The 15140-nt window shown below is 40.5% G+C and overlaps 1 protein-coding gene across 1 annotated transcript in view; it reads right to left on the bottom strand.

Annotated features, from left to right (window-relative positions):
* LOC126190669 (protein lin-37 homolog) overlaps positions 1-15140 on the bottom strand; it is a 42018-nt gene that overhangs the window by 3619 nt on the left and 23259 nt on the right. The window contains exon 5 of the mRNA XM_049931121.1: positions 6795-6943. Within this exon, the coding sequence (XP_049787078.1) occupies positions 6795-6943 (149 nt within the window). The remainder of the gene's footprint in view (positions 1-6794; positions 6944-15140) is intronic.

Here is a 15140-nt window from a genome sequence, read left to right as displayed (position 1 = left end):
CAAATCTTGTTGTAAACTGAAGTTAACAAAGTGTGAGTTTACAATATCTGGGGCTATGGGTATAGCTAGTTGAGTTGTTGGTCTATTAATTTCACTTTTAATTACTTCCCAGGCAGCTTTACAGCTGTTTCTAGATTTAAGAATATAGTTAACATTTGCCCTACGTTTTGCCAAGCTTATTTCAGATTTATAAATTTTTCTTACTCTAATGTACATCTCTTTGTACTCGCTGCTGTTATGAGATCTGTCCTTAAACATAAGAAGTATAATCCCGATGCTGTTGAGGTATGGTGTGAACCAATTATTTAGTCTCTGTCGTTTATGAGCTTGGTTATTATTCTGTGTTTTCTGGGACGGGACAACACTCATCAAATATTCTTGCAATTTCCTCTATAAATAATTTGCTTGTGTTATTCACACACATATCTTTGTATAAGAGGCCTAACTTGACTACTCCAATTTCAACATTATTTTCATGGATATTACTTATTATATTGTCTAAACATGCATTATATCTAGTAGGCTTATCATTTAGACAATAGCAATCAAAAGCTCTTAAGCTATCCAAGAATTCCAATATGATATGACTCTGTATCATGATATCCATGTTAATATCACCAAAAATTAAGATTCTTTGATATTTATATTTAGGCTTAGTTAGTAAGACATACAGTTTTTTTTTAAATTTACTATAAATTCATATTTACTAGAAGACGGTTTGCGATATACAGATGCAACAATAATATTATGTTTAGGTATATGTACAACTGCAGCCTCAAAGGTGGTGTCTATAGACAGGTCTGTGACATCAATAGTAAAGTATTGTAGATTTAGTTCATTCTTAATATATATTGCAACACCCCCATGTCCAATTGTTGATCTGCAGTAACTGCTAGCTAAAGAGTAACCAAATGAAATATTGAGGTCAATTTCCGATGAATATAGCCAGTGCTCATTTACAGTATACAACAGTTGGGAGTTTCTAACCAGTACCGCAATTCTCCCAACTTCTTTCTTAAAGACTGTATATTAATATGTAAGAACAGAAGACTATTTTTGCTAATCCTGGGCAGTGAAGAAGAGGGTTCAGCTTGTCTTTTTAAGGTCACTTCTATACAGCTGATATCTTGAGTTGTTTATAAGTCTACTGCTGGTCGCAAGGCCCCATTTTGACAACATTCAGATACATCTAGTTTTCTGGGCTCAGAGTGAATGGTTTGAAGACTATTTTGATCCTGCTGGAACATATATTTTAATATTTTGCCAGACAGACCAGCAGGCTTTACAGGTTTCCCTGGTCCAGCAGTATTACTGTAAAGGTGGCCATTTCTTTACTCACAGTTTTGGTAATCAGTTCCAAGATTAATCTTCTTCCTTGGTTGTTGAGGTGAAATCCTTGTCGTGTATAGCACTCCCTGTCAAACTCGCTAGCTTTAATGATTGTGGTATTTTTGAATTTCGAACACAGGTGATATAGCCGTTTGTTTACTTCCAATACCTCGCAATTTACGCAGGATCGATTTGCAAGATCGTACCTAAATGGAACATCGACAAAAAACACTTTTTTCGGCGTGATACTTGGTAATGTGCATCTTAAACCTTTTATTAAGTTCGCACTGTTGTTTTTCACTATGTCATTTGTTCCAATCATAATTACGACAGCATCAGCTTCAGAAGCCTTTTTGTTAGTGTTTTGCAAGACATCCTTTGCTTCTGCTGAAGGATACACATACCGCAGACACTCGAGATTCACGTTTTCATTAAGGTAACTTGAAACATTACGACCTTGGCTATCTATCACCTAATAAGGTAACTTTGAAGGTTTTACGTATTAAATTTTGAGCATCACACTGTTTCACTCGTTTGAATTTCTTTTTGATATTTATTACCACTATCATGTTTCGCTGCATATGTTTCCTGTTCGCTACATTGCTCATGAAACTTGCTAACATTCACACTGCAGCTACTTACGCTGTTTTTGGCATTATGCTGTTTTGCTGCGAATGTTTCTTGTTCATCACTTCCTTCACAAAACTTAATTATGTTCACACTACAGGTTTTTACACGTCTTCTACCGGGCAGTGCTGAGAATATTTATTTTCATCTGCGAACCTTATTCTTCGTGGCGGTTTATTTACTACTGCTAAGCTATTATTATGGCGAACCGTTTCCCAGAGCGGAGGTTCCTTTACAGTACAGGTTACTTTCGATATCTGCGATTCGTTATTTGCTGCTTCTGAAATCCCACATGTTCTCTGAGTGAGTCTTAGCTGCTGATTTTCTTTCTTCAGGTATACGATTTCTTTATGTAGGACTTCCACAGTTTTCTGCAGACCGATTATTTGTTCATTTAGCTTCACAGTAATATCACTACAACTCACATATTTGTTGTTTTTTACTACTGAACTATAACTTTCATACACACGCGAATTACAAACGCTACCAGTTGCCACCATGAAAGCTCCAGACTTCTTATGTTTATAATTTTTACATACTTTCTGTCTGTATTTGGTGTCACTAATAAACATGCTTTCAGTGTGCTAAGTGTTCTACTTCACTGATGAACATGCACTCAGAGATCGACTCTATCCTGGTTATGACATGACGTTTGGCGAAATGCTGGGTACTGATCCTGCTACCTCTTGCACTGGTAACTGATTATGCTGAAAAGGTGCATCAATCTTCAACACCAATCTCCATCATCTTTCAAATGCACCTGAGACAGAACTTTACACCAACACTAGTGGTTCTAGTCCAAATTCAGGAAGGTGACAGTTTATGCTGCCAGAGTGATCTCAAAACCCAAGACATACCACTTCAGAACAAAGAATGTATGCCTTGCAGTTGATTGGGCCAGCAATAAGTTCTGACCATATTTATTTTGCAAATTACCATCACTGTGATGCACACCATTCTCTAAGCAGGTTGAATGGCCTGAAGGATCCATCGGGTCAACTGCCGAGATAGCACTTAGGCTTCGGGAGTATGACATCACAGTGGCATAAAAAGTGGACGCAAACACGAGCTGACAGCTTTTAAGGGAATCCTTCGACAGAACTGAGCAGTGTGAGTGAAATCTCAGTCATCACTGCTGCACTGAATGACACTCTGCTGAACAAAGTGGAGCTCCAGCACTGCCGAGAGCCACAGACGCCTTTAAGTAGGAGATGTCGATCGAAGGAGAATTCCAATTAGTAACACTGACTAAGAAGAGCTATGATCCATTACGATGTAAATGGTTCTCATCATTCCAGCTCTTCTACAGCTAGCTATCCTGAAAGTGCTTCCATGCCACTCCAACATGTTGTCACCTGGGATTCGTGAATACTCTTTGTTTAAATGCACGTATTACTGGACAGGTCTCTTGCAATTTGTTAAGACACTGTATGAGCCCTCAACTTAAGCACTTGCCTTGACTACCTCCGGGACACTTGCAGGGTGTATACGTGGACAAGGAAAAAAAAATTCCCGGATTTTTCCTGGATTTCCCGATTAAAAATACACTTTCTCACCGATGAAAATACACTTTTTTCATGTTAAGTGACAGTATACTCTTCCTCGGCACTGTAAAACTCATCAGGCCTATGGTTTTATATGTGGGAGTAGAATTTCCCAGGACTTTAGAAAAAGAAACTCAAGATGAGGCAAAACATGTTCTGAAAGACCTTTGATGTGCAGCAACATGTACGCTGCATCTTTTCGTATTATGAAGGTATAAATTTTAATTCCACCAACATTGAAATCGAGATTGCGGTGTGCTTTTGTAAGACTGTCATAGCTCCTGTCACGTGATCTCGCCAGCTGATGGCAGCATACGACACATGATGTAGTGAGCCAATAGCAAGATCACTCTTAAGTAGCGCGAACACACAAATAAGAAAAGTTAATGGTTTAAATTAATATACACAGCATTCACATATAATATTGGTCTCTAAGATTAATAAGCTGGAAAAGAAGCTAAGCTTCCACATATAATGTTGATCTTTTTTGCGCGTGTTACACCTGCATCACACAAATGCGCCAGTAAAATGACGTAAATGTCTGATCTTTTGGACTTGAAATTCTTCTAAATGGTCGTCCTCAAAGAGTTGATTTTTAAAAGAGAGTCAAACGCTTTGTGATTTAAGAAATTCATCGTACATTCTCGTACATAGTTTATCTTGTGTAAAAAGGAAATCTGCTTTGAACGTAATGCTTTTCAAACTACCATTTGCAATATTTTCCTGTGACCTGTTAGAATTAGGTTCGTTTCAGCAGTTGCAAGAGAACGCCAAATAACAGGCGTCACCGAGCTTGCGCAGCTACGATGACGCAGGAAGCCGATATGTTCGTACGTGTAAAACTAAAAGATCTTACGTATGGCATAAAAGAAACAATACATCAGATGATACTTCAAGAGCGTCGAAATTTCGTGAACCATACTAAAACGCATCATTCGGCTTAAAATGCACATTCGTATGTAAGTTTTTTTGGAGTACCAGTACTATATTATCTCATGTTTGGTTCTTTATTATGGCATAATGCCATACGTGCACTTGAAATGCAGCGAACAGTAGAAACTAGCCAACAGTGTGAAATTAAACACTTCGTTTCAAATAAACTGACTGCCTCAGTAGAAAAGATTAACATTAAGCCAAATCTCTTTACCAAACCGGCAAAAATTAGCTTCACTGTTCTGTCAAAAAGGTGGAAATAAAATCTGAAACTAATAACATATTTTAGCCTTCCGTAATTATGCAAACATATTTTAATTCATTTGATAGCTCCCTGCCACAAAAATCCGTTTTGTTATCATTTAACGTGAGAGCAATAAATGAAGAGGAAACAATAAAATCACTGAACGTAAACACAGGTCACGTGGACGTGGCAACCTCAACTCAGACTGCTCTGTGTAACAGCCCCAGATTTATTATATTTCCAAACCGAGGCAATATGAAGCAGTGGCGCCTAGCCATACTTCTGCAACCAGAAGCAGGAGAAGGTACAACTCATATGCGACTCAACTGCGCATGCTCAAGAGCCCGCCCGCAACAGCTCAAACGAATCTAATTTAAACAGTTGTCACGTCACACTCATCGGAGGCAGTTTGTTGTTATAAAGCATTGCATAGTCTTCCTAAAGCCTTTGACACACTTTGCTGTTGGCAGACTCTTGTATGAGCACTGTTTTGTTGTTGTATACGGTGCATTTCCTTTGCAACTTAAGTTTTATTTTCGTTTTCTTTTTTCTCTCGTTCATGTTTTGTTGCTGCAGTATTATTCTGCAGTAGCGGGATACAGTAATATCCTTTGTTAGAGTATTGGTTCTTACCACTCAGAATCACAAAAATTTAACTGAAAGCTAAAACAATGAAAAATTCCCGGAATTCTAAACAATTCCCGGGTTTTTCCCGGTTTTCTCCTGGATGAAAAAATTCCCGGATCTCCCGGTTGTCCCGGGTCGTATACACCATGACTTGATATGAAATCTAGCTGCAGAAGTGCCATTCAACCAGACTGGAATTGATGTCTTGGGGGCGATTCTTGAAGTTGACAAATGGGAATCCATGGATAATAGTCAGCACTGATGGTCTCACTTGCTATGCTGTCATCGAAGCCCTATCGACTGCTGAAGCTCCAGAAATAGCATAGTTCATTGTAGAAGGAATCATTTTGAAAGTTTTCCAGTTGAGACTAATATCAGAGGTAATTTCACATTGTTACATCACCTACAGGAAGATAAGAGCCTATCCTCAGCTAACGAAACAGCTAACAGAAGACTTTAATAAGACATCAGCATACACCACAGTGAAGCAAAACACTATAGGTTTTGCACTGTCCTTTCTGCTCTGAAGTTGTGAGGCTGAAATGACAATGAATACACAGTTCTTCTTTCAACTGGTCGATACTCAGAATGACTACGTGAAACACCTCATTATCAATACTGAAGAAGTATAAAACTGGCTCAAATATGAACTCTGAACTCCTATAAGGACAAAGACCACTAGAACAACAAATATCAACCAGTGGGATACAGCCCAAGAGGATTTTTATGCCTGTGGGGATAATGGGACTACTGGAAAAATTACTAAAATGGTACTTTGAGCGGTACCATCTCCTTTGTTGCTAATCAGATGTCACATATGAATTCAGGATTATGATCCATTGCCAAGCAGACAAAAGTGTAGAGATTTCATCCATGTTCTCCATACAAAGTCTCAGAACATTGAAGTGCAAGCTGACTCTGAGGGCTTTTCTTTCAAAGAAACAGAAGGCAGACTCAAAGACTGTGAAGCTTAGATCTGAGAGGCTACTTCAAACATGACCTGAATGCAAGAATCCTCAAGCAAGGCCATACAGAGGATTGCTGACAATGTCTAGATCTGGGATGCAGTACATGGCTCCAAAAAAAAAAAAAAAAAAAATGTTTCACCAAGAGAGGGAGCAATGCCACAAGCTGAGCTGCATGAAGTAAGGAGCAACAGTTATCATCACTAGTTCAAATCTGATTGTGAGCAAATATTCTTAGCATTTGTCATTTCCAGATGGTTCTCGAAATTTCTTATGTTTGTAATGTTTATACACTCTGGCATATTCAATGTATTTAACAATAGCAACACACACTGTCCAAGCAGCAGTTGTGTTCTGTTTGTACGTTGTTGTCAGTAATGCATGTGGTTTTGGTGCTAAGTGCTATACTTTACTGATGATCCTGTATTCAAATTTGGACTGGATTCTGGTTACGGTGTAACAATATTTATTTCAACAGAAGTACTACAGTAATAGAACCAAAATTCTGTGAAAATCTCTCCATACCTTTTGAATATTGCTCTGAGAATACTGCCACTATCACCATATCGACTTTCATTATATTGAGCAGCACCAATCCATTTTTTTCTTACAGCTGTCCAGCGAGTTAGATGTTCTTGCAATAGCATCTCCTTTGGCACAGCAGGCTGTATGTCCTACGCCAAAAGACAGTTAAATGTTAGGTCTGTCATAACAATGGACTTAAAATCTATATTTGTAAAATATGTTGAATCTACAGTACATACAGATGTACTTCACACATGGATATTTATTACAATACTCAATTTACTGCACATTACTGGATATTATCATAAGCTTAAGAGATCAAGCAGCTGCTGAGTCCAATCATTTATTCTATGCATCACATGAAAGTGAAACTTTCTTAAGTTGCAATATGCTTGGAACAGGAAAAGTAAAATGAAGCCAGGTTCACACACAACTAATGTGATGCCATTGCTTGGAGAATTACGTAGTGGCACTGTGAATTACCATTCACACAGGAAATCTCAAATTCTACGAGTTGCACAGCTTTCAATATGGCATCATCTGAAATCTTAGTATGTGAGGGTATTAACATTATAGTGCAGGTTAAGGCATTACAGCTGTGGTAAAAGTTAAATACAAGGAAGACAAAACCCAAATGTTGGCTCCAAAAATACATTTTGCACAGCGATAAATCAGGGGCCACAAACACATTTATAAAAGAAATAACACTTGGAAGATGAAAATGCTGTCTGCTATGGCAAACTAACCAACAACTGGCATGTAATATCATCTGTGGACATGATACTCTTCCAAAGTTTTAGAATCTTATTGTATTCCTTGATGTACACATCTCTAATAACTAAATTTTTATTTAATAACTGCTGCATCAGACTCCGGGGTCATTTCCTGTATATAATCCACAATCTGTACAGTACTTGGTTCCACAAGTAATTTGTTTGCAAATATTGCTAATGCGCGCCTGAGAAAATCTATCTTATTTGTAAGCTTGCTTACACATTTCACCACTGAAATGTGCAAAAAAAATTACGTAAATGAAACTAAACTGGTATGTCGTGGCTACCTGTAGGTTTTTATCCATCAAATCTACCATGAAAAAATGCAGCATCAAATAACACCCACGGCTGTTGAATTTGTGTGTGTGTGTGTGTGTGTGTGTGTGTGTGTGGGCGCGCGCGCTCCCACGCACGCCCCCCCCCCCCCCCCCCCCACACACACACACACACACACACACACACAGAGAGAGAGAGAGAGAGAGAGAGAGAGAGAGAGAGAGAGAGAGAGAGATAGTGCGCACTACAGAACATTTAACAGCCATATTAAATGGTTGTTGCTGTTGACCCAGAAACTGCGAAAGTGTACCTGGTTACCACCATTTTAGCTTTTTTCAGGAAAGAAATGAAAACACACTGAAAATATCAAATTCAACAGCCGTGGGTGTTATTTGAAGCTGCATTTTTTCATGGTAGATTTGATGGATAAAAACCTACAGGTAGCCACGACATACTAGTTTAGTTGTTTAGTTTCATTTACGTAATTTTTTTTTGCACATTTCAGTGGTCATATGTGCAACAACTTACTATGATGTGAAATGTGTAAGCACGCTTGCAAATAAGATAGATTTTCTCAGGCTACTTGCTAGACATTTACATAACTAATTTTTAAAAAATCATACTCTACAACAAGTTTTAATAAATGTAACTCGACTACATACACACCATCTACTCAGAAAGTCACCAACAGACCAGAAGGTTGAGTAGAAATCATTTCAATTTGTTTTTAAAATTTCCACAACCTTTTGGTACCTTTAATTCACAAGACTGTTTGCCAAATATTTTGATGGCTGCATATTTAGCTTCCTTCTGTAAGTTATGGAAAGTTGAGGCTATTTTGTTCCTGTTTTTTCTTTCTTAAGGAATGTTGTTACTCTTTTCAAGCTGCACCTGATTCTTCACAACAACCTCCACGAAAGGATAAATTTATTGTGAGTCTGTTCCTGGTATGCCTATTTATTGAACATTTGCTTACTTGAAGTTTGAGGACGGACAAAACAAGTTACACATGTTTCTGTCCAATGAAAACTTTTATGCCGGTTTGTGGATTTGTCCTAGAAAATTATTCCATATGAAATCATACGACATAAGCTTATTTTCAAATGTTTTCATAATCAAAAACAGTAGTGACACTTAGATAAAATGTTGTCAACTCTGGTGCTGGAAAATATCTGAAGTAAGTGATTTCCAATTTAATTTCTGATAAATATGTGCACCCAGGAAGTTTGAACAAACTGTTTAAAGTATTTCCTTTCCCCATGCTGTATTCATACTGCTAAGGATATATCCCACCTTGTACAGAACTGAATGAATTGTATGTTTTGTAAGTTCAATGATAGACCGACCATTTACTGAGAACCAATCAACAATACTTCTGAATATACCTTTTATTGTTTCTCGTGCTGCCACAGCTCTGCTCAGCTTGGTTATGATGCTTGCATCAGCAGCTAAGAGCACAATGTGCACTCTATCAGAATAAGATGGTAGGTCATTTATATAGTGGAAGAGGAATAGTTACAGAAATGAATCCTGCGACACGCCAGTAGTAGTTTGTCCCGTAATTTTGAGAGCTGCAAGAGCTCCCTAACATGGCCCTTTGCTTCCTAACAGTTAAAAATGAAGTGAACCGCTTAGTCATTGAACCCTTAAAACCATTAACTTCAACTCTCTCCAAAAGTATGTTGTGATGTCTTAGAAAAATCTGAAAATATTGTGGTATGTGAAATCTTATCATACATTTACACACATCAAAAACAGTTTTGCATGACCCCGGTTCCCAGAACTCGGGAAGACAGATGTTGACTGTGGGTATTGTAGCACAGACACAGTCCCTTTGACTGTTCAGAGATGTCACTAGACCCACCCAAAAATGTAAACAACCATGCATGAGGAGCGCCTATTAGACGGAGGGGGTCCGACAGCCAATCAGATGTAGTCATTCCACCAGGAAGGAGGTACATGGCTTGTGTTGTCTGTAGTTCAACCAAGCCTAGACAGTCAATACTGCAGTCTGCATTTTACTTTGTGCCAGGAAGAGATCTCAACAAGGGAAATGTCCAGGCATCTCGGACTGAACCAAAGCGATATCGTCAGACATGGAGGAGCTACAGAGAGACAGGAACCACCCGAGACTACTACTGCAGAGGATAACTGCTACCTATGGATTCTGGCTGGGAGGAACCCTGACAGCAATGCCACCATGTTGAATAATGCTGTTCATGCAGCCACAGACGCCGTGTTATGACTCAAACTGTGCACAGGCTGCATGATGCGCAACTTCATTCCCGACGTCCATGGCGAGGACCATCTTTGCAATCACGACACCATGCAGCAAAGTACAGATGGGCCTAACAACATGCTGAATGGACCGTTCAGGATTGGCATCATGTTCTCTTCACCAATGAGTGTCCCACATGCCTTCAAGCAAACAATTGTCGGAGACGTGTTTGGAGGCAATCCGGTCAGGCTGAACGCCTTACACACAGTCCAGCACATGCAGCAAGGAGGAGGTTCCCTGCTGTTTTGGGTGGCATTATGTGGGGCCGACATATGTCGCTGGTGGTCATGGAAGGCGCTGTAATGGCTCTACGATACGTGAATGCCATCTTCCGACCGACAGCGCAACAGTATCGGCAGCATATTGGGGAGGCATTTATCTTCATGGACGAAAATTCGTGCCCCTATTGTACACATCTTGTGAATGATTTCCTTCACGATGACCACATCCCTCGACTAGAGTGGCCAGCATATTCTCCAGACATAAACCCTAACAACCATGTCTGGGACATATTGAAAAGGGCTGCTTATGGACGACATGACCCACCAATCACACGCCAAATCGCCATTGAGGAGTGGGACAATCTTGACCAACATTGCCTTGATGAACTTGTGGATAGTGTGCCATAACGAGTACAGGCATGCATCAATGCAAGAGGATGTGCTAATGGGCATTAGAGGTACTGGTATGTACCGCAATCTGGGCCACCATCTCTGGAGGTCTCGCTGTATGGTGGTACAACATGAAAAGTGTGGTTTTCATGTGCAATAAAAAGGCCAGAAATGTTGTTTATGTTGACCTCTATTCCAATTTTCCGTACAGGTTCCAGAACTCTCGGAACCGAGGTGATGCAAAACTTTTTTTGATGTGTTTATTTTATACAGTGTCAGCGAAATAGCAGGTGGCACGTCAGCGTTTCTGGAAATCAAATTGCTACCGATTCAACTGCTGGGGCTGAAAACTTGATGCCCAAGGTATCTTGCCATTCTCCATACATCTACGTCTATGCCTATACTCTTCAAACCACTTTGAGGTGCATCGCAGAGTGTACGTCCCATTGTACTAGTTACAAGGGTTTCTTCCTGTTCCATTCACGCATGGAGAGTGAGAAGAATGATAATTTGAATGCCTCTATGTGTGCAATACTTATTCTAATCTTATCCTCACTATCCCTATGACAGCGATACATATGGGGTTGCAGTATATTCCTAGAGTCATCATTTGAAGCCAGTTCTTGAAACGTTCTTAATACACTTTCCCGGTATAGTTTACGTCTATCTTCAATATTCTTCCAGTTCAGTTCCTTCAGTATCTCTGTGACACTCTCCCATGGATTAAACAAACATGTGACCATTCTTGCTGCCACTCTCAGTATACATTCAATATCCCCTGTTAGTCTGGTATGGGTCCCACACCCTTGAGCAATGTTCTAGAGCTGGTCACACAAGTGATTTGTAAGCAATCTCCTTTGTAGATTGATTGCACTTCCCGAGTATTCTACCAAGTCTAGCACCTGCTTTACCTACGACTGAACCTATGTCATCACTCCATTTCATATCTCTACAAAGAATTACACCCATATATTTGTATGAGTTGGCTGATTTTAACAGTGACTCACTAATATGAAAGTCATAGGATACTATGTTCTTTTTGTTTTTTGATGTGCAAAATTTTACCTTTTTGAACATTTAGGGAAAGTTGACTATTTCTGCATCACATTGAAACCTTATCAAGATCTGACTGAATATTTATGAAGCTTCTTTCAGATAGTACTTCATTATAGATAACTGCATCATCTGCAAAAAGCCTGATTTTACTATTAATTTTGTCTGCAAGCTCAATAATACATAATATGAATAGCCAGGGTCCCAACACATTTCCCTGGGGCACACCAAACGTTAAGTAGAACGTGAGAAGCTTCTGGAATATTCTGCATCTGCTGCCATTGTTTATTGGCAGTCTAACTTCCCTTTCCACATCCAGTACTTACAAACATGCTGTGCCTCGTAAATAACCATAATATTTGTGTTTTACGCTAAGTGAAATTTCAGTCTTCTTTATCTTCACTAGGGCTCGAGGCTGCAGGTGACAGAAGGATAGCGGAGAGTGCAAAGGGTGTGGCAATGGGTAAGCGCACCACTGTACCACTTTAAGTGGAGGTCCATACCCGGAACAATGTTGTCACCAACCCTGCCATCTGACTGGCCAGATGCCAGATGACCATGACAGTGATGTCATGATAAGGCGTGGATGTAACCGATTCACATTGCGGGTCATATGCTCCTTATCAACATCCACCACAAACAACTGGCAACCTTTGTGGTCCACCATAACACACGGCAGTCAAAAGAGCGGCCTTAACAGCATCTCTGGAAGGAAATTGTGGTGGGCTGCAGCAGTCCATGGCATGCAACTAAGGGTGCAACAAATCTAGGAGACCCTGTGGTTGGTGTTCACGCGAACGTTCCACCAGGCTGCACCTGTCGACCACTGTCACCTCAACAATGCATCATTATGAGGAGAAACAGACACCGACTTCTTCACCGAGCGAGGTGGCGCAGTGGTTAGCACACTGGACTCGCATTCGGGAGGATGACGATTCAATCCTGTCTCCAACCATCCTGATTTAGGTTTTCCGTGATTTCCCTAAATCGTTTCAGGCAAATGCCGGGATGGTTCCTTTGAAAGGGCACGGCCGATTTCCTTCCCAATCCTTCCCTAACCCGAGCTTGTGTTCTGTCTCTAATGACCTCGTTGTCGACGGGACGTTAAAACACTAACCACCACCACCACCTTCTTCAATTTGGGTCTTAAAGGCACAAACAAAACGGTTCACCTCCGAGTTAGAAGCTGGGTAAAACAGGGCAGTAGTCAGATGCCAGATATAATTGTGAATGCAGAAGTCTTCAAACTCCCATGACACAAACTGCCTACCATTAGCGGACACGAGGATCCTTGGGCTTCTTTAATAGCTAAAATATGGACAATGTGTAAACAGTGGCAGTCATTGATGTGGAGGAGATCTTGGTTGAGTACAGGAAATTGGACAATATCTTGACCAGCAACAACTATCTGCCAAAAAAAGGACCTGTGCAATATACGAGCACACTGTCCCAACGGTGCCCCAGGACCGCCCAAGGAATGAACTAGCACAGTAGTACAGACTGATTCTACATCTACATCTACATCCATACTCCGCAAGCCACCTGACGGTGTGTGGCGGAGGGGTACCTTCAATACCTCTATCGGTTCTCCCTTCTATTCCAGTCTCGTATTGTTCTTGGAAAGAAGGATTGTCGGTATGCCTCTGTGTGGGCTCTAATCTCTCTGATTTTATCCTCATGGTCTCTTCGCGAGATATACGTAGGAGGGAGCAATATACTGCTTGACTCTTCGGTGAAGGTATGTTCTCGAAACTTTGACAAAAGCCCGTACCGAGCTACTGAGCGTCTCTCCTGCAGAGTCTTCCACTGGAGTTTATCTATCATCTCCGTAACGCTTTCGCGATTACTAAATGATCCTGTAACGAAGCGCGCTACTCTCCGTTGGATCTTCTCTATCTGTTCTATCAACCCTATCTGGTACGGATCCCACACTGCTGAGCAGTATTCAAGCAGTGGGCGAACAAGCGTACTGTAACCTACTTCCTTTGTTTTCGGATTGCAATTCCTTAGGATTCTTCCAATGAATCTCAGTCTGGCATCTGCTTTACCGACAATCAACATTATATGATCATTCCACTTTAAATCACTCCTAATGCGTACTCCCAGATAATTTATGGTATTAACTGCTTCCAGTTGCTGACCTGCTATTTTGTAGCTAAATGATAAAGGATCTATCTTTCTGTGTATTCGCAGCACATTACACTTGTCTACATTGAGATTCAGTTGCCATTCCCTGCACCATGCGTCAATTCGCTGCAGATCCTCCTGCATTTCAGTACAATTTTCCATTGTTACAACCTCTCGATACACCACAGCATCATCTGCAAAAAGCCTCAGTGAACTTCCGATGTCATCCACCAGGTCATTTATGTATATTGTGAATAGCAACGGTCCTACGACACTCCCCTGCGGCACACCTGAAATTACTCTTACTTCGGAAGACTTCTCTCCATTGAGAATAACATGCTGCGTCCTGTTATCTAGGAACTCCTCAATCCAATCACACAATTGGTCTGATAGTCCATATGCTCTTACTTTGTTCAATAAACGACTGTGGGGAACTGTATCGAACGCCTTGCGGAAGTCAAGAAACACGGCATCTACCTGTGAACCCGTGTCTATGGCCCTCTGAGTCTCGTGGACGAATAGCGCGAGCTGGGTTTCACATGACCGTCTTTTTCGAAACCCATGCTGATTCCTACAGAGTAGATTTCTAGTCTCCAGAAAAGTCATTATACTCGAACACAATACGTGTTCCAAAATTCTACAACTGATCGACGTTAGAGATATAGGTCTATAGTTCTGCACATCTGTTCGACGTCCCTTCTTGAAAACGGGGATGACCTGTGCCCTTTTCCAATCCTTTGGAACGCTACGCTCTTCTAGAGACCTACAGTACACCGCTGCAAGAAGGGGGGCAAGTTCCTTCGCGTGTTCTGTGTAAAATTGAACTGGTATCCCATCAGGTCCAGAGGCCTTTCCTCTTTTGAGCGATTTTAATTGTTTCTCTATCCCTCTGTCGTCTATTTCGATATCTACCATTTTGTCATCTGTGCGACAATCTAGAGAAGGAACTACAGTGCAATCTTCCTCTGTGAAACAACTTTGGAAAAAGACATTTAGTATCTCGGCCTTTAGTCTGTCATCCTCTGTTTCAGTACCATTTTGGTCACAGAGTGTCTGGACATTTTGTTTTGATCCACCTACCGCTTTGACATAAGACCAAAATTTCTTAGGATTTTCTGCCAAGTCAGTACATAGAACTTTACTTTCGAATTCATTGAACGCCTCTCGCATAGCTCTCTTCACACTACATTTCGCTTCGCGTAATTTTTGTTTGTCTGCAAGGCTTTGG

This window comes from Schistocerca cancellata, chromosome 1, assembly GCF_023864275.1.
Source record: "Schistocerca cancellata isolate TAMUIC-IGC-003103 chromosome 1, iqSchCanc2.1, whole genome shotgun sequence".
NCBI classification, from domain to species: domain Eukaryota; kingdom Metazoa; phylum Arthropoda; class Insecta; order Orthoptera; family Acrididae; genus Schistocerca; species Schistocerca cancellata.
The sequence above is the reverse complement of the archived record's forward strand: the minus strand, read 5'-3'. Positions and strand labels throughout refer to the sequence as shown.